The 19,373-nt window shown below is 51.3% G+C and overlaps 1 protein-coding gene across 2 annotated transcripts in view; it reads right to left on the bottom strand.

Annotated features, from left to right (window-relative positions):
* Positions 1-19,373, bottom strand: part of ARHGEF33 (Rho guanine nucleotide exchange factor 33) — a 69,789-nt gene that overhangs the window by 42,189 nt on the left and 8,227 nt on the right. Inside the window, exon 2 of one of the 2 annotated variants that reach the window (XM_006116252.5) lies at positions 12,721-12,855. In XM_006116252.5, the coding sequence (XP_006116314.1) occupies positions 12,721-12,742 (22 nt within the window). In that variant the 5' untranslated portion in view covers positions 12,743-12,855. Of the gene's footprint in view, positions 1-12,720; positions 12,857-19,373 lie in introns of those variants that run through there. The other variant, XM_075925824.2, reaches the window with a different exon arrangement.

Here is a 19,373-nt window from a genome sequence, read left to right on the forward strand (position 1 = left end):
ACTGCCTGTGGCGGTGACAGTAGTGTTGCCTGGATGGCAGCTGTGCTGGCCAGCAGTTCCTCCTGGGGTGGGGGTGGCGGCGCAGCCTGCCCCCCCCCCCCCCCCCCCCCCCCCAGACGAGCCGCTAGCTGGGCAGCACAGCTCCCCCTCCCCCCCCAGGAAGATCCATCGGCCGGGCAGTGCAGCCCTGCCTCCCAAAAGGAGCTGCCACCAGGGCAGTGCCACCCCCACTGCCACGGCAGCCCCGGCGTGTTTCAGTTCAGGCAGTTAAGATCACAAGGTCCCAGATTTGATCCCCGCTGCTAACAACTCCTCTAGGGGCGCCAACACTACAAGCTACCAGAGGAGAAGCTGTTCTGGATTTGGTTTTAACAAATAGGGAGGAACTAGTTGAGAATTTGAAAGTGGAAGACAGTATAGGGGACAGTGATCACGAAATAATAGAGTTCATGATCTTAAGGAAAGGTAGAAGGGAGACCAGCACAATTGAGGTAATGGATTTCAGGAAGGCAGATTTTGATAAGCTCAGAGAACTTGTAGGTAAGGTCCCATGGGAAGCAAGACTGAAGGGAAAAACAACTGAGGAGAGTTGGAAGTAGTTCAAAGGGACGTTGTTAAGGGCCCAAAAGCAAACAATTCCGCTGTGTAGGAAAGATAGAAAATATGGCAAAAGACCAGCTTGGCTTAACAAGGAGATCTTGCATGATCTCAAAATAAAAAAGGAGTCGTATAAAAAATGGAAACTAGGACAACTAACAAAGGATGAATATAGGCAAGCAACACGGGAATGCAGGGGCAAGATTAGAAAGGCAAAGGCACAAAATGAGATCAAACTAGCTACAGGCATAAAGGGAAACAAGAAGACCTTTTATAAATACATTAAAAGCAAGAGGAAGACCAAGGACAGGGTAGGCCCACTGCTTAGTGAGGAGGGAGAAGCAGTAACAGGAAACTTGGAAATGGCGGAGATGCTCAATGACTTCTTTGTTTCGGTCTTCACCGAGAAGTCTAGAGGTGTGCCTAACGTAGTGAATACAAGCAGAGAGAGGGTAAGTTTAGAAGACAGGATACACAAAGAACAAGTTAAAAATCACTTAGGAAAGTTAGATGTCAGCAAGTCACCAGGTCCTGATGAAATGCATCCCAGGATACTCAAGGAGCTGATAGAGGAGGTATCTGAGCCTTTAGCTATGATCTTTGAAAAATCATGGCAGACAGGGGAGATTCCAGAAGAGTGGAAAAGGGCAAATATTGTGCCCATCTATAAAAAGGGGAATAAGAACAACCCAGGAAACTACAGACCGGTCAGTTTAACGTCTGTCCCAGGGAAGATAATGGAGCAGGTAATTAAGGAAATCATATGCAAACACTTGGAAGGTAATAAAGTGATAGGGAATAGCCAGCATGGGTTTGTGAAGAACAAGCCATGCCAAACTAATCTGATAGCTTTCTTTGATAAGATAACGAGCCTTGTGGATAAGGGAGAAGCGGTGGATGTCATATACCTAGACTTTAGTAAGGCATTTGATACGGTCTCGCATGATATTCTTATTGATAAACTAGGCAAATATAACTTAGATAGGGCCACGATAAGGTGGGTGCATAATTGGCTGGATAACCGTAGTCAGAGAGTTGTTGTTAATGGTTCTAAATCCTGCTGGAAAGGGATAACAAGTGGAGTTCCTCAAGGGTCTGTTTTGGGACCCGTACTGTTCAATATCTTCATCAATGATGTAGATATTGGGATAGAGAGTACGCTTATTAAGTTTGCAGATGATACCAAACTGGGTGGGGTTGCGACTTTTTTGCAGGATAGGGACATAATTCAAAATGACCTTAGCAAGTTAGAGAAATGGTCAGAGGTAAACAGGATGAGGTTTAATAAAGAGAAATGCAAAGTGCTCCACTTAGGAAGGAACAATCAGTTCCATACATACAAGATGGGAAGCGACTGTCTAGGAAGGAGCATGGCGGAAAGGGATCTAGGGGTCATAGTGGACCACAAGTTGAATATGAGTCGGCAGTGTGATGCTGTTGCAAAAAAAGCAAATATGATTCTAGGTTGTATCAACAGGTGTGTTGTAAGCAAAACTCGTGAAGTCATTCTGCCGCTCTACTCTGCACTAGTTAGGCCTCAGCTGGAGTACTGTGTCCAGTTCTGGGCGCCACATTTCAAGAAAGATGTGGAGAAATTGGAAAGGGTACAGAGAAGAGTGACAAGAATGATTAAAGGTCTAGAGAACATGACCTATGAAGCCAGGCTTCATGAACTGGGCTTGTTTAGTTTGGAAAAAAGAAGATTAAGGGGGGACATGAGAGCGGTTTTCAAATATCTAAAAGGGTGTCACAAGGAGGAAGGAGAAAATTTGTTCCTCTTGGTTTCTGAGGACAGGACAAGGAGTAATGGGCTTAAAGTGCAGCAGGGGAGGTTTAGATTGGACATTAGGAAAAAATTCCTAACTGTCAGGGTGGTCAAATATTGGAATAAATTGCCAAGGGAGGTGGTGGAATCTCCCTTTCTGGAGATATTTAAGAACAGGTTAGATAGACATCTGTCAGGGATGGTGTAGACGGAGCTTGGTCCTGCCTTGAGGGCGGGGGGCTGGACTCGATGACCTCTCGAGGTCCCTTCCAGTCCTATTATTCTATGATAAGTGTTAGCCACGGCAGCAGCAGTCTCATCAATCTCTAACTCGTCTACCCCCCACGAGAGGGGGACAGCGCGCCGCACAGAGCGGGCATGGCTCATACACCCCTGGACTGCGTGCCATCTGAATAGCAACGCTCACGGACCCCCTTACGCTGGGTTCTCCAATGCCTGGTGACATTTCCCCAGGCCTGCAGTCTCTGCTCTGGAGGGACCCTTCCTCAAGCCGGTTGTGAGTCTACATCATCCCCTTCCCCTCACTGCAGGCTGGGCCTCCGTCCGCGCTGACTGACAGAAGGGATAAGAGGGAGGGAGTTTGGATTTTTTTAGATCCATCTGACTCAAGTGATCACAGCTGGAGCGCCTTGGCATTTCCCTCTCGCATCGCAACGTGCTTTCTCTCTGCCCTGTGTGCCATTACTCAACAGCCCTGAAATCTTGGGGTGCCAACAGTGCGGCGCATGCGAGAGGGCTTTATTTCACAGGGGCCTGAGGGGCACCATGCTGCCGTGCACTGGGGCCTAGGCGGCTCGTCCCTCTTTTGCCTCGAAAGCTGCATGTTGCACAGGACGGAGCCCAAGGGTCTGATGTTGTCAATCAAAGCTAAAAACCTAATGCATCATGTCATCATAAACATGTTTTAGAGCCCTAGTAGGGCCCAGAGGCCTCCACTGAGGCTGGTGTTCCATTGTGCTAGACACGTCCACACACAGCATCAGACAGCCCCTTCCCCAAAGACCTTCCCCTCATAAGAACATAAGAACGGCCGTACTGGGTCAGACCAAAGGTCCATCTAGCCCAGTATCCTGTCTACCGACAGTGGCCAGCACCAGGTGCCCCAGAGAGGGTGGACCGAAGACAATGATCAAGCGATTTGTTTCCTGCCATCCCTCTCCAGCCTCTGACAAACAGAGGCCAAGGACACCATTTTATCCCTTGGCTAATAGCCTTTTATGGACCTAACCTCCATGAATTTATCCAGCTTCTCTTTAAACTCTATTATAGTCCTAGCCTTCACCGCCTCCTCTGGCAAGGAGTTCCACAGGTTGACAACACGCTGTGTGAAGAAGAACTTCCTTTTATTAGTTTTAAACCTGCTACCCATTAACTTCATTTGGTGTCCTCTAGTTCTTCTATTATGGGAACTAATAAATAACTTTTCTTTATCAGCCCTCTCCACACCACTCATGATTTTATAGACCTCTATCATATCCCCCCTCAGTCTCCTCTTTTCTAAACTGAAAAGTCCCAGTCTCTTTAGCCTCTCCTCATATGGGACCCGTTCCAAACCCCTAATCATTTTAGTTGCCCTTTTCTGAACCCTTTCCAAGGCCAAAATATCTTTTTTGAGGTGAGGAGACCACATCTGTACACAGTATTCAAGATGTGGGCGTACCATAGTTTTATACAGGGGCAGTAAGGAGGGGAAATAGACAAGATAGAGGCAGGTAGGGAGGGGAAATAGAGGCTCCATAGGAGCAGGGCAGCCCACAATGCTCCTAACCTTCTTGGAGGCCTTGCTGGGATTGAAAAGAGCTAAAAACCCAAGAACCTGTTGGAGACTTTGGATTGCGTGCAGGCTTTTTGGATGTTAACAGATGCCCCCACGCGTGTTAGCTTTCATGGAGACTAAAACACATAGCTACTGCACCTGGATGTGAGCATGGAATGCGTTGGAGGAGTCCTCTACCAAGAGTATCCAAATGGATAGACCCCCGTTGCCTGTGCTAGGAGGAGTCTAGCATCATCAGAGAACGATCCAACTCTCAAACTAGAGTTCTGAGCACGCAAGTTGGCTGTGGCTGAGAAATTCCAGGATTATCTCTATGGAGCGAATTCACCGTCCCTGCAGACAGCAGTTCCCGAATTATACCTGGAGGAAGGCCTGTTTGGATGCTGTGGGGCAGAGCTGGTTGGCAGCATTGGCAAGCTATGATTTCCAAATCCAGTTTCACCCAGGTGTGAATGCTGAGGCATTATCCCAAAGAGGTTGCCAGGACAGGAGTGGGTGGACATTCCAACTCCCGGAGTGAGAGCTTTGTGTGTAAAATGAATGAGACCTCACCTACTGATGCCATTGGAAACCAGATTTGGGCCATCAAGCTGCTTGGAGCCCCTCCCAGTGCTATACCTGAAGGGCATACAAATGCCACCCATCTGATTCTTACTCCATTACCCAAGTTGCACCTGGAAGATATCCACACTGCCCCGTTTAGAGATCCTAGCCTGAAAGAGGTCTTGCCAAAAGAGTGGGAGACCCGTGAATTCCATACAGAACGCCCATCCCAAAACTGAACTCCTCCTAGGAGAGGGGGACCAGCTGACATGGAAAGGAAGCTGGTTATAACAAAAGACGAGGGACCTGCTTCCTCACCATTATCATCAGCTGGTGTTACCAGGAGAATGGAGGGACCTGGTGCTGAAGTCCTTGCATGATGAAGGAGGGCACGTTGAGGTAGACCGGACACTTGAGATGGCAAGAAGCAGGGTCTATTGGCCCAGGTAGGCTAGGGATGGAGAGGAATATTCTAAGAATCACGTCAGACGTTTAGCTCAGAAGACTGTGCCCAAATCATCTGCCCAGATAGTTAACATCCGTCGCTTGGCCCCATGAATCTCAGGAGTATTGGCTTTCTGTCCTTAGAAGCTGAGAACAAAGGGCACACTAACGTATTGGTGTAACAGATCATTCACTCAATACACACCCGCATTCTCCAGCGCGCTACACACTGTAACCAAGATACTACGGGACAAGTACTTTGCGCACTACGGCTGGCCTGCCAGAATCAGTGACCAGAGATGGGACTTTGAAAGTAGAATGAGCCAAGAAATATTACAAATAATTTGAGATCAGACCTGGGGCCTCTCGCCATGCCTGAGACTCTACTGCCTGAGCTACAATACAGCTGCCAGCCAAACCTGGGGGGGAGGCCCAATCTCCTGCTGGCCTAGCCATCGTTTGAGGGGGACAGAGCCACCCCAAGCAGGCTGGGCTTGCACACCCCCCTAGCTGGGGACAAGAATCCCAAGCATCTAACTTTCCAGCTGCACTTCCCATACACACCACCACTTGAAATGCTGAGCGGTCAGCAGCAGGGATCCAACCTCCGCCCTCCTGATGTTAATGCAAGAGCCTCGACTGCCTTAACTCAAACAGTGGTTCTCCCACTGGGCCAGGACCCCACTTGAATGGAGTCGCCAGGGTTGGCGTTGGACTTGCTGGGGGCCAGGCCCAAGCCCCCTCAGACAGGGCTGATACTGAAGCCTGAGGGAGTCAGCCATGGGAGGCATGCTGAGGTTACCGACCCCTCCCCCACTGGGGCTGAAGCCCTAGAGCTTTGGGCTCAGGCAGGCTCAGGTTTGGGTTCCCCCTCCCGGAGTCGTGGAGTGATTTTTGCTGTCAGTAGGGGGTTGCGGTGCGACCAAGTGTGAGAGTCCCGGAAAAGATGAGACTATCGGCCAGGCCATCGCAGGCCTTATCAGTGTCTCCCTGGCGTAGCCACTAGAGGGGGCCGGCGGGCCCACGTCGAGCAGGCCTGGCTTCCTCGTTATACCTCTCACACCTGCTGTCCTTGTCGAGAGAGCTCCTAGCCCAAATGCAGCTGTGCAAGCGAGGCGTGGCCGTGGGCTTCCTGGAGCACAAGTCCCGGCACTCGGAGAAGTACAGGAGCTGCACGTGGCTCCCCGCCGTGCAATAGAGGAAGTTGCTGAGGCACAGCGCCTCCCAGCATGCCCTGGGGTGGCCTTGCTCAGCCTCTCTGTGCCTTAACGCATAGGCGCTAACCCTGATTAATTTGCAGGGTGCCTGTCAGTATTCCCCCCAAGCATTGGAAGCCCAGCTTCACAGGATGAATCCGCCCCGCCCAGGCAGAAGCTCAGGGCATGACGCCGAACCTGGCAGAGGAAACAAGGGCCACAAGCCGTAAGCAAGGTGCAACAAGGTACTGTGGTGCCAACCCCATGCAGCCTGCTGACTTAAAAACGGAGATTTTCTAAAATGGGGTTCTCTGCTTTGCCTTCTGGTTCTGGCCCTGCAGGGCTGCACCCGGGTCACATGCTCAAGCTTTTCACCCCCAGCATGAGAACCAGAAACACACGTCTGTTTTAAAATGCAAGCCGACAGCCACACAGACTCTCATGATGCAGGAACTGGGTATTGGAGGGGGAAAATCCAATATCGGGCAACTAGCAGTTAAATCTGAAGAGATGGCAACACTACATAAAACCAGGTTCTGCAAGAGAGGGACACGGTTACTGGGCTCAGAAGGAGGAGTGCTGTCGTCCACGAGGATAGCTTGCGCGCTTGCCTGCTTGCTTATAGACTTTCAGATGGGTTTGTTGGTGGTTTTGCTGTAATAGATAACAGATTTCTAGAGTAGATGCTAGAGTAGTTTGGCAGTAATGCAAGGCACCCCTAGCTCGCAGTCTGTGCCGGCTAAAGCAAACTAGCATGCTTATGTTTGTGACCTTTAACACAGATAAGTAATGATGAGCAGAAGCAAATTAGCATGCGTATGCTTGTGATCTTTAGCATAGATAACTGGCTGACCAATTGCCCTGCATAAGCTTAACAAGGATCTCACAAAGAACATGGACGTCACCGCCAAACTAGTTCAGGCCAGAAATAACGCTGCAGATGAGCTAAGTGTCACTAATATGCATGAATATGCCAGTCTATGGACTGAGCACGGCCTAACCTGATGTGGGCGAGGAAATTAAGTGTGGACATGCAAGGTGGAAAGTGTGCGGAGTCTCTACGAATGGCAAATCACCATGGTTAGTTAGTTTTAGTCAGGTTTAGTTCAGTCAAGTTACTTTCTCTTAGGTCTTTCTAGCTTTTTAGCTGTCTAGTTTCCCTTCATCTTCCACTTGAGAATGGAGGAACCTGGACTGTAGACTCTTTGGGTGTGTCTAGACTACAAGGTTTTGTCGACAAAACTATACCTGCCTCTACGCTGCCGCTGAGTTCTGTCTACGGCTGTAAATCTCATTCTACGAAGAATAACGCCTTTTGTGTCTGCACTGTCTGTCGACAAAAGCCTGTAGTCTAGACGTACCCTCTGACCTTCCAGAGACAAGGCTAGTCCTTTGTCTCTTACAAGTTTTTCAAGGGTGTGAGCATGTTAATGTAGGGAGCTTTATAGTGAATGATAGCACGTGTCCCTCTAGACCAATCTTGTTGTTCTTGTAACTCCAAATGATTACATTTCTGTTTGTCTCAATACACGTCTTTACGGCTGTATTTCTGTTCTCGGGGGGTGTCCTTGTCACACGTCCCGAGGATCCTTGCAAAACTTTGTGTAGCCTGATTCTGGGACAAGACCCATGTTATCTTCTGATCAGATTAATTGGTGACCCTATAATCCATGATATGTAAATTATAATATTAATCTACTAAAATAGGCCCCAGTGCAGACTGATTTTAATGACTTCAGCTTAAAACAGACAATAGGGAAATTAAGCTGGGAGCCCAATGGCACATACAATTGCTCTGAAGGAAAGCAGGGACGGCTTCTCTGCTGGTGGATGCAGCAGAGAGGAGCCATGAGTGTGAATAAGGGAGAAAGGGCTCGGCTGCTGTTGGAACTCCCCTGTGGATATAACCTGGGAGGGGAACCCCTCTTTGGAGCCAGTGGTTTTGTATTTAGGAATGCTGGATCCAGAAGCTGATGGGGACAGACCTGGTCACGTCTCTGAAGTCTTAATGCCAAGGGCGGGAGGGAATTGCTTCTGGATGGGGAGTGCTCAGAAGAGGGGTGTGGCCGAAGGCACCCCTCACTCTGCGGAACACCTGCCCACTCCCACAGGCCAGTGCGGACATGGGAGAGGAAGGGGCCTGGCTTCCCTCCTCCTCTGCCCCCTGGGATGTGTTTTCTCAGGCTGGTTAGTTATGCAGGGAACCCACTCAAAAGCCCACCCTCGACGGTGGGGGCTGTCGCTCTTTACTCCTGGTGGAACTCCACAACACTCCCTCGGGGGCAGCCCCGTCAGCTCCAGTGGGTGTGGATCAGGCTCGCATGGACCGAGCGCTGACTACATCAGATTCTCTTGCTGCTAGGGCAGATGAGGAAGGGCTTCTCGCGCCCTCCCTTGCATGGCGCTGTCTGGAGCACAGCTCCTCTTTCAGGTTGGTGGGGGCCCGCTGAACTCGCCACTTGCCCCTGTGAATGTGCCCCATGCACAGGGCAGGGCAGGGCACGCTAACACACAGCTGGGGACAGCTAGATTCTTGGGTTACCGTCTCGGTGTCTGCTGGGACGCCCAATGAACCCCAGCAGCCTGTGGGGGATAGCCACTAATTGAAGGCACCCTGGAGGTAATTTCATTTCAGCTGGCTGGAATGCATGGGGCTGAAGTGCACAGAGCTAATTTAGTAAAACTAATTTCAAAAATAACCCCATTGTTCCCGTTCTTAATTGAATTTACCTGTGGCTATATAGCCCGTATTCTGGAGGAGAAGATAGAAATGTACTCTGCCCTCATTTCTGCCCTTCCTTTCAAACCCTTTTACTCCGCCCGCGTGTGACTTTTCTCAGAAAGGACGGAGGCTGTAAGCTCAGAGACTGGCTCTTGTCCATGGCTCAGACTTGCGCAGCCGCAGAACTAACTGATCCTTAAACACTTCAGCTTTTCCTGGCACCCGTCACCCTCAGAGCTCCAAGCCGTTAGCGTCAGCGGTGACATCCCCCCCCGCCCCCCCCCCACGGGCCCTGCGATGTGTCCCAGCCGTGAGGGTGGGAAGTGGTCGATGCTGTGACCAGACGAAGCTGCGGGAAGAATTCAGGCAGGCCAGTGAAAGCTGAAATCCTGAACCTGCAGCCACCTCAGCATGGGCGTCACTCGCTGTACAAGAGAAGTCCTGTTCGCTGCAAGGGACAACCCGTATGCACAGAACTAAGTACATGCCTAGGTGCCGGGGCACAAACCAGAATCAGAACACTCGTATCAACCCTTTCGGGCAAACTAACTTGGGATTTTCAACCCCCCGAAAGGCTTGGAGCCTTGTCTCTCCTAGGAAAGACCTCCCCTCCGAGAGAGGATCTCTGTGGGCCAGCGGTTCTCACACGCTGGGCTGTAACCCCAAAGTGGGTGGTGACCTCATTTGAATGGAGTCACCAGGGCCGGCTCGGACTTGCTGGGGCCCAGGGCCAAAGCCCAAGTCCCAGGGCTAAAGCCAGAACCAGGGCAGCAGGGCTGGAGCAGGCTCAGGCTTTGGGCCCCCCTTCCCCCGCTCCTGGGGTCGTGTAGCAATGTTGGTTGTCAGAGAGTCACGGTGCAGTGAGGTCTGAGATCCCTGCTGCAGGCCATGATGTTGTAGTGCTGCTTGGGCACTGGTAGCCAGAAGCAGCCCAAGGCCGGCTGCGGCAGCTGGCGTCCCAGGCGGGAGGCGCAATCGGCGCCCTCGCCTACATGGCTGTCAATGCGGTGACGTCATCATCGGGCACCCCGGGCGCGCTGTGACGTCATCATCAGGTGCCGTTGAAGGCAGCGCCCTAGGCGACGGCCGAGTCGGCCTATAGCCACGGGCCGCCTCTGCTGGTAGCAAACAGCTCAAGTGGGCCTGTTCGAAATGCCAAAGCTGTGGAGTGAGGCCCTCCCCATGCATGGCTCTGTGCGCGGAACGGAGTTTGGCAAGGGAAGGAACTGTCCGATCTAACCCCATCTTTCCCAAAAGGCAGGTTTGTGTTCCCTTCCACCCCCTCCCTGCAGGGTTTGAACAGCATGCTGGGAGGAATACGTACTGAATGAATGAAGCCCCAATTCTGCGAGGTCCTTAGCACATGCCCCAAGCAGCCAGCGCTTAAAGATAGGCACGTGCTTAAGTACCTTGCAGACTTGGGGCCTAAGACCTATCTGCTACAAAATCACCTTTTCCCCGGGGAGGTAATTCACAATTCACTGTCAGATTCTCCATTGAAATGATCTGCAATGCAGAGAATGGGCCAGAGAGGGATCCCTTGCAGGTCTCCTTTGAGCTCCTAATTTCTGCACAGAAACACTTTTTAAAATAGGTACTACAGTTGTGATTAGCTTTTGCTATTTAACGAATTGGCAAGGCAACAGAATAGTTCTCCCTACAGTTACGTCCACACTGTGGAGAAGATCGATCCTCCAGAGGTCAGTCTAGCGTTCGATTTAGTGGGTCTAGTGTAGACCCCCAAATCGAACCCGGAGGGCAGCCCCCACCAGCATCCTGTACTCCTTGTTCTGTGAGGAATAACAGAAGGTGAAAGGAGCGCCTCCCGCCATGTAGATGCCGCGGCGGCTCAGCTTAAGGTAAGCTGAATCCAGCAATGCATTTTGCCTAGCTGGATGGTGTACTTTAAGCCAATTTGCATGGTCAAGTGTAGACCAAGCTACTTGCTTCCTGTTTTGTTTTGTTTTTTCTTCTCCAGATTAGAATAAGACACTTTTGGTTTCTAGATGAAAGGAGTGGGATTTTCTACCTAGCCTCAAAGAGATTTAGGTTCTTGATGCTTTAGTAGTTCAGGACAGCGATACAGTACATTCAGGATTCCCTGGAGAGGTGTCCTGACAGGTCTCCTGCTCTGTCAGTGATTATAAATGTTGGGCTGCTTGCGATTTCGTAGGCTCCCTCAGTATATCATGCCAGCTCTGCGCAGGGAGCTAGCACAATAGACTTCATGAGAGCCTCCACAGACTCAGATAAGATATGAAGGCGCCCGAGTTAGATTTACTGTCAAACGAAGCACATTAATAGTTATCAGTAGCCAGATGGCCTCTGCGCCCCTACGTATTTGTACCCGGGACAATGGATACAGCTCAGTTGATAGTATGGATTTTAATATCGCCTCATAGGCCGGCCAAAGAATTAAGTCGAGGTACGCCAATATTATAGACAGAAATGAACAATCTATGATACACACTGGACATATCATCTTACGCACTGACACGTTTGACACCTCCCTTTGGACTTTCCTCCAAAGCAGTCGCTGCCCGTTGTTATGCTTTTACTCTTGTTGTTTCAAACTATTTTATTATTTCCTGACTTGGCTGTCCTACAATCATAAAATCCTAGGGCTGGAAGAGACCTCAGCTGGTCATCAAGTCTAGCAGGACCAATCCCAACTACATTATCCCAGCCAAGGCTTTCTCAAGAGAGGACTTAAACACCTCTAGAGATGGAGATTCAACCATTTCCCTAGGTGACCCATTCCAGTGCTTCCCAACCTTCCTAGGGAAATAGTTTTTCCTAATATCCACCCTAGACCTCCCCCACTGTAACTTGAGACCATTGCTCCTTTTCTGCCATCTGTCACTACTGTGAACAGCCTCTCTCCAGCCTCTTTGGAACCTCCCTTCAGGAAGCTGAAGGCTGCTATCAAATCCCCCCTCACTCTTCTCTTCCGCAGACTAAACAAACCCAAATCCCTCAGCCTCTCCTCATAGGTCATGCGCTCCAGCCCCCTAATCATTTTGGTCGCCCTCCGCTGGACCCTCTCCAATGAGTCCACATCCTTTCTATAGTGGGGGGCCCCAGAATTATGGGCAATATTCCAGATGTGGCCTCACCAGTGCTGAATAAAGGGGAATAATCACTTCTCTAGATCTGCTGGCAATGCTCTGCCTAATGCACCCTGATATGCCATTAGCTTTCTAGGCTAATAAGGGCGCCCTGTTGACTCATACAGTCCTGGTGGAATGTATTTACGTACTTCGTGGGCTTTTAGCAATGCTAGCAGTTCTAGTGCTGAGAGACGTTGTCTTGCAGGCAAACATTTGCTTTTGACATAGCCTGTCTATTACTTATACTAGTATAACTCTTGCTGATTTTAGTTCAAGCATCAGGCCCATGCTTCAAGCTCTGACTTTCTCCTACAAACGACTACTGAAATCAATGAAAGTTAGGTGCCTAAATACCTTTATGGGATCTATGCCACAGCGCTGGTCTGAACTGCAGATTTACCACTGACTGCTGAAGGAGTGGTGCTCCTTCCAAAAGGCATCTCTAACAAAGCTGGGTTGGGTTAGCCCTTTGTAAAGGGAGGGATTTCTCTGGCGGGAAAGGCTTTATTTTTGACTGTTAACCTCTGTCACCGTGTGCACGTTACCTTCTTGTTTGTTGGAATCCATGGCTGTCTGTGCGGCTCCTCTCTGGCCTCACCTCAGAGGGTTTTGTTGTTCACGGAAAACATCCCATGCTTTGGAGTAACGTGAGTTTAGGGAGGAGTCGGGTGATCCAAGCCCTGTTTGCAGAAAAAGTACAAGCGGGTTATTGAGTAGCTCTTCAGGCAGACACTTGGGCTGTGTCTAGACTGCAGGCTTCTTTCGAAAGAGCTTCTTTCGAAAGCATCTTTCGAAAGAGCCTCTTTCGAAAGATCGCGTCTAGACAGCAGGCGGATCTTTCGATAGAGGAAATCCTCTTTTTCGAAAGAGAGCACCCAGCGAGTCTGGATGCTCTCTTTCGAAGACGGCCTCTTTACATTGTAGAACGCCTTCTTTCGAAAGAGGAACTTTCGAAAGAAGGCGTTCTTCCTCGTGAAATGAGGTTTACCGCCATCGAAAGAAAAGCCGCGTTCTTTCGAAATAATTTCGAAAGAACGCGGCTTGAGTCTGGACGCAGGGGAAGTTCTTTTGAAAAAAGGGTACTTTTTTCGAAAGAACCCCTGAGTGTGGACACGGCCTTGGAGAGCAAACCCTGAAGGAGAGAAAGCAAGTCAAACTCCCATCCCATACGGGAATGTGGGGACAGCACAAAACCCCACTCCCTGTAGGCTTTTGTGAGCCCTGTGTTCCCAGGACTAGCTGCTGGCAGAGATAGGAGAAGTGGGCAGGTCTCCATCTGCTTTCCTCTTTAGAAAACAACATGGTGGCTGGCCTTCGTGCCGTCGACTAGCAAGGAAGGCCACATGCTGCCTGGGCCTTCCAGGAAGACGGACCACCTGTGGGTGGGTTTACACCTGCTACCTCTTCATGTCCTCAGGTTGCCCTGACTCTTGCGTTATGTGACAGGGTGACTGACACCTCCTTATTCGCTTCTCCACGTGGTTTATAGAGCTCGAGCACATCCCGCCTTAGTAATGGCTTTGCCATGCTGAAATGGGAGCCGGGCCCCCTCCTTCCCCGCAGACACAGGAGAGGCCCCAGCCACTAGGCTAAAGGCGACATAGTAGGCCTCAGCCTCCTTCCCCCTCTCGCCTCAGTTGCTGGTGGGGCATTCACAGGGGCCTCACAAAAAATGATTTTGGCACCTAAGGGTGCATCTACACAGCAGCATTATTTCAGAAGAGCGGCCGTTATTCCGAAATGACAATGCGAGCGTCTACACTGCAATTCCATTATTTCAAAATAAATTCAAAATAATGGGCGGCTTATTCCGACTTCTGTGAGGAATAACGCCTCTTCTGAAATAGCCTTTTCAGAATAGCAGTCGTGTGGATTCTTCATCGCTGCTATTTCAAAATCTCTCCTCCCCAAGGCGATTTAGAAGAATTACTCTCCAGTGCCCCCAGGAGCTCTAAATCGAGGTAGCACACCCAGCCTGCCTGGGACTAATTTGGAGGCTTCCCTGTAGTGTAGACGTGCTATTTCGAAATAAGCTATTTCGGAGTATTTCTTCCAGAATAGCTTATTTCAAAATAAACTTGCAGTGTCCAGCCAATGGGAGCAGCGGAAGGCCATGCCTGGGAACGGCCGGGGATGTAAAGGCAGGTAAGTGCCCCCGCCCCTCATGCCCAGATCTCGCACCCCCAACCCCTCACACACACACCCCGCAGAGACCTTGCACCCCCAGCCCACCCTTCCTTGCTCCTGCTCCCTCCCCCGTGGCCAGACACCCTACTCCCAGCCTGCTCCTGCACCCTCCCTCTCACCCTACCCCCTTCTGAGCCTCACTTCCCACCGAGATCCGGCTCCCCCATTCCTATCCCAGTCACTGGCAGCCCCGTTCTGCACACTGAACCCCTCATTTTTTGTCCCACCCCAGAGCCAGCGGGGGGGGAGAGGGGTCCACAAAATCCACCAATCCCAGAAGTGTTCATTTGGCCTACGGGAAGCCCCGAACCTCAGTCCTCCCTGCCCCTCCTCTGCCCCTCTCCCCTGTGGAGCTGGAGTGCGAGGGGAGTGAGGTGTCTTAGATGGGGGCCATATCAGTGAGGGCTGGAGATTTAAGGGGTTTTTTGCAAGGGTCCCCAACTGATTTTTCTGTGGGTCAGTGGCCCCTGACCTACAAAAGGTTTCCCCCCCCCCCCAGCTGTAAAGAAAGACAATGTTGAAACTTTCTGTTGGACATAAATTAATCTTTTACTTTATTTAAAATGAAGTTTGGTAAACTAACATGAGAAAGCTAACTCACTTAATCTGGTTAATCATTTCAATTACTATTGCCTTTCTTACTTGTTAAATTGAACCGTTCTCCCTAGCTGCAGCCCTAGCAAAATGGCTCGGACACAAATATGTAATTGACGGCGAGTTTCCATTTGCAGCTGGTGGTCGGCTGAGAGATTTGCCTTAAATGGGGTGGGCCACAGGCTGAAAAGTTGGAGAACCAGTGCTCTGCAGCATTACAGCTTTGATGCGGTAGTGCGTGTAGTGTAGACACCCCTCGGCTTAACCAGAGTGCGAGATCGGAGGAGTGGACACGTGTTGTGTTCGGCTGCATGGGACTGACTGACTGAGAGGTGGAGTCTGTCAATACGAGTGCGAACTAGGGATGTGAATGCTTAACCAGTTAACCGGTAAGTCTCATGGCTTAATGGGTGATGCTTACTGGTTATGGTTAAGGGCCCAGTCTGGGTGTGCTGCTGCCTGGCGCTTTCCAACTTGGTCAGAGCAGCCCCGCCCCCCCTTGAATCAGTTAAAGATCATGTTTTACTGGTTAACTAATGAAACGGGATTTTACATCCCTGGCGTGAATGTGTTGCATGTGGCTGAAATATGTCAGAGAAAGGTCCCTCCCCACTCAGTTCTTTCCTTGTACTAGTTTGGGGGCATACGTGTTGTCCATAAGCAACGTTAACTTTATTTTAACAATTTTTCAGTGTGGAGAAAATTCTGTCCAACTCCTGGATGCCTGCACTAGGGCAGAGGGCGGAGCAGAAGCGTAACGTCAGATTCCAAAGCCAGAAGGGACCATCACGATCATCTAATCTGGCCTCCCGTATGAGATAAGCCTTGCACAGGTACGGAAAGGCCTCTGGCCAATAGCAGTAGCTGTGCTCTGTGGGGCAGGACTGCAGCAAGGGGGCAGAGACACGGCACTGCCCACAGCCCATCCACCCTTCTGCACCAGCCCACCTGCCTCCTTCAGGGCCCGCTGCAAAACAGGGTAAATCCAGAGAACCCTTCGCATTCTAGCGGGGCTGCTGTCTTTCATGTAACCCATAACTGCCGTTTGTAATTTCCTGATGTGTCCCTCGGTTCTCGATTAAATAATTGCATTACGTTGGATGCTTTCCAGCTCTCAAAGATTACTCCTGAGCTCAGCGAACATGGAATATTGTCTCTGTCCCTATTTCTCCTGAGTTGTTGAATACATGGAGCAAAATCCATCTGTCCTTCCGTACTAATTCAGGCACGGCTCCTCTCTGCTGTAAATTAAGGGTGATTTAGAACTGCAGGGTTTGACTCTTATCTTCTGGTCCGTTTTGTTTTCTCAGCGCTAGAAGCGCTTATCCCTTTATAATGTCCATGGCAACAGTGTGTGGATATATTTCTTTTTCCAAGCCAAAACAGGAAGTGGGGGCTCAAGGAAGTAGTACCAGGAAATGGGATTCGTCATGTGTTGGCTGCAGATGCCAATCCTGTCTCCAGTTGGGAGGGCATGGTGGTGCATGCAGCCCTCCAAGAACCGTAGGTGCAACGCCAGCATTCCACCCAGGAGGGGGCTGGGATGGTTTAGTTGGGGCTGGTCCTGCTTTGGGCAGGGGGCTGGACTCGGTGACCGCGTAAGGTCTCTGCCCGTCCTAGGCTCTAGGATTCTACGAGGCTTTGCTGTGTCGGGGGCAGGCCGTGGCAGTCATGGCTTCCAAAGCTCACCTCGTTTGCCAGCTCGCAGTACAAGGAAGGGTTTTGTGGTGGCTTTTTCCTTGGGCACCTAGTCACAGTAGAACCACTTTCGAACACACTGTGCAATCTCCGCGTGTCCCACAAATCCAGCGTGAGGCTCAGTCTGGCCAGCGGGCCTGGCATTTCACACTCTTGCTCGTGGCGAATGGACTATACTCACTCATGGGCAGTGGGTGAAGGTAGGGCTGGGGGAGGCAAGCTCCCAGCCCCGCCCCTTCTGCCCAGGCCCCGCCTCCTACAGGAGCCAAGCTGCCCCTCCCCCAGCATCACGGGGAGGCAAAAGGGCACCACAGCTCCAGCCTCTCTGACGCCGGAGCACATGGAGGGCAGGCACTTGGGGGCAGCAACACTCCACCCCCAGTACACCTACAGGAGGCATTCTGGGGGAGGAGTGTGGGCGGGGCCAGGCTGGCAGTTTGGGAAAGCAATCCCTTCCCCCGCCCATTATACCTGCCGCCCATGTACATGCTCATCACCCACCGAAGCTCAGACTCTTCCTTGTGCTACCTTGCCCCACCCACGCTTTCCATGGATGCTGGACGAGCAGCTGGCCTGGCCTGGCGTGGCGTGGCGTGTCCTTGGCGGGAATTCTCCAGTGATGTCACTCTGCCACCCGCGCTGCGTCTTTTTAAAAGCGAAGCTGTTTCCTCCCCGGAGCGAGGAGGTCTCAAAGGAACAGCATTCAGAGCCCAAGCCGGTCGGGCTTTTCTACACCGCCTCCGACCCCCTGAGTAACATCTGGGGCAAACGGGTGGCCGACGTAGTGCGGAAGCGCTACACAAAGAGCCTGTTCTGCCCAGTTTGCCTTGTGGCGAATAGTGCTTTCAGGAGAGCACACACACCAGAGGGACTCGCCACGCGTAAGGGTTGAAGGAGCAGGCAACCGCTGAACAGCCCCATTCTGCCTCGGCTAAAATTTCAGAGAGGTTTTCAGGGATCGCCCCACATAGACGGCAATGCAGCCGTCCAGTCTGGGCGCGGCCTTTGCCAACCTCGCGCATTGCAAAGTCATGCGACGGAAAACAATAAATGAGTGCGCGCGTCTTTCTCTCTGTACTGTGCGGTTTGAGCTTCGGGGGGCTCTTGGGCCATGTTTTCAAGCTTTGCTGGGCAACCATGAGCCTAGTCGTTGTTGTTTTTTGTTTAAAATGAAGCTGAATCCCTCATGAAACCATCAGACTGAAACACCAAAGATCACCAGACGCATGGTGGAACTGCAAGAGTTGGCAACGTTGCCACGCAAATGCACTCGGGCAGGGGGTGGGTAATAATTTTCACAGGGAGGCTACTTAATGAATTTTGGTACATGGTCACAGGCTGGCTCCCCCACCCTGGAAGGGGCAGAAGAGGCGGAGATGGGGACTATTCCCCACCCCCCATACAGAGTTGTCTAGGGCCAGAGGCTTTGAATTAAAAACACAGCAAAGGGCTCACGGCCCCACCACTACCACATTGCTTGGCAGCGGCCCACGGTTGCTGCAGCTACTTAAAAGGCTCACGGCTCTGGCTGCTGCCGGAGTAGCACCGTGACCGGGAGCTGTCAGCCATTTAAATAGGAACCTGCTGGCTGAACCACCGCCTGGAAAATTGGTAGCGCAGGCAACAGGTTATAAATAGAATGCGGCCAAATGCAGGCCGTGGGCCAGATCAAAGTATTAGGCGGGCAGGATCTTACCCAGCCTTGCTCTAGGAAGTTAAGAGAGACTGACTAATGCAGGTCGCTGTCTCTGGAAGCCTGACACAGAGATCGGCGGATGGCAAAGGGAAGGGCTACAAAACATCTTTTCTTTCCTGCGGCTGCTGTTAAGGAACTCCCTATTTTATGCCACTCTCGTCCCCTTCTTTATCCAGCCAACTGTTCAGATGAGAGCTGGGCTGCAGAGCTCCCTTCCACTTTGGGGGAAAACAGTTATGCTCCCTCTCCTCCCCCGCAGCCCTTCTTGGGCCTTTGCTACACCAGGAAGTCGACCGGCAAAGCTATCCAGACCAATGCTTCCATTCTAGCTCTTCTGATCTAATTTAGCCATCCTGGAGTAACTCCCCCATATGGACACACTTCTAGACAGCAGGCTTGTCTACCTACTAGGGATGTTAAAATGCAGTTAATTGATTAGTCGAGCAGTCAACGGAATTTCCATTGACTACTCGATAGGCTGGGCTCTTGTACATTTCAAAGGAGGAATGAGGAACTCCGCGTACAGCCTGAGCCAGCGGGAAGTCCTGCTGACACCGGGCTGCACATGGGTGCCTGTTTTGAAATGTACAAGAGGCCCCAGTGAGCATTTCAGCGGAACCCGGGATCAGCTGGGGACTCCCAGGTTCTGCGCGGCATTTCCCCAGAACCCGGGGACTCCCGGCTGACCCCAAATTCCGGGGAAATGCGACGCGGAACTCAGGAGCTAACCCTGGGCTCCACAGAAGCGGCATTTTAAAGGGGCAGCGTTGCACAGCTGAGCCACGGATCAGCTGTGTGGGGGCTGTCCCTTTGAAATGCCGCACTGGGGTTTCAAAGTGGCAGTGCTGCACAGCTGATCCTGGCTCAGCTGTGCTGCTTTGACGTACCCCTTCCTCCTCTTTGATACCTCTATCTCATAGAGCAGCCATGGCCAACTCAAGGCTCTCCTCTCCCTATTTTCCCCCCACCCAGATGCAGCTCGCGAAGCCCACCCCCCGTGACTTGTAAGCCACCCTCGCACCC

This window comes from Pelodiscus sinensis, chromosome 3 (assembly GCF_052426305.1).
Source record: "Pelodiscus sinensis isolate ZL-2025 chromosome 3, ASM5242630v1, whole genome shotgun sequence".
Taxonomy (NCBI): domain Eukaryota; kingdom Metazoa; phylum Chordata; order Testudines; family Trionychidae; genus Pelodiscus; species Pelodiscus sinensis.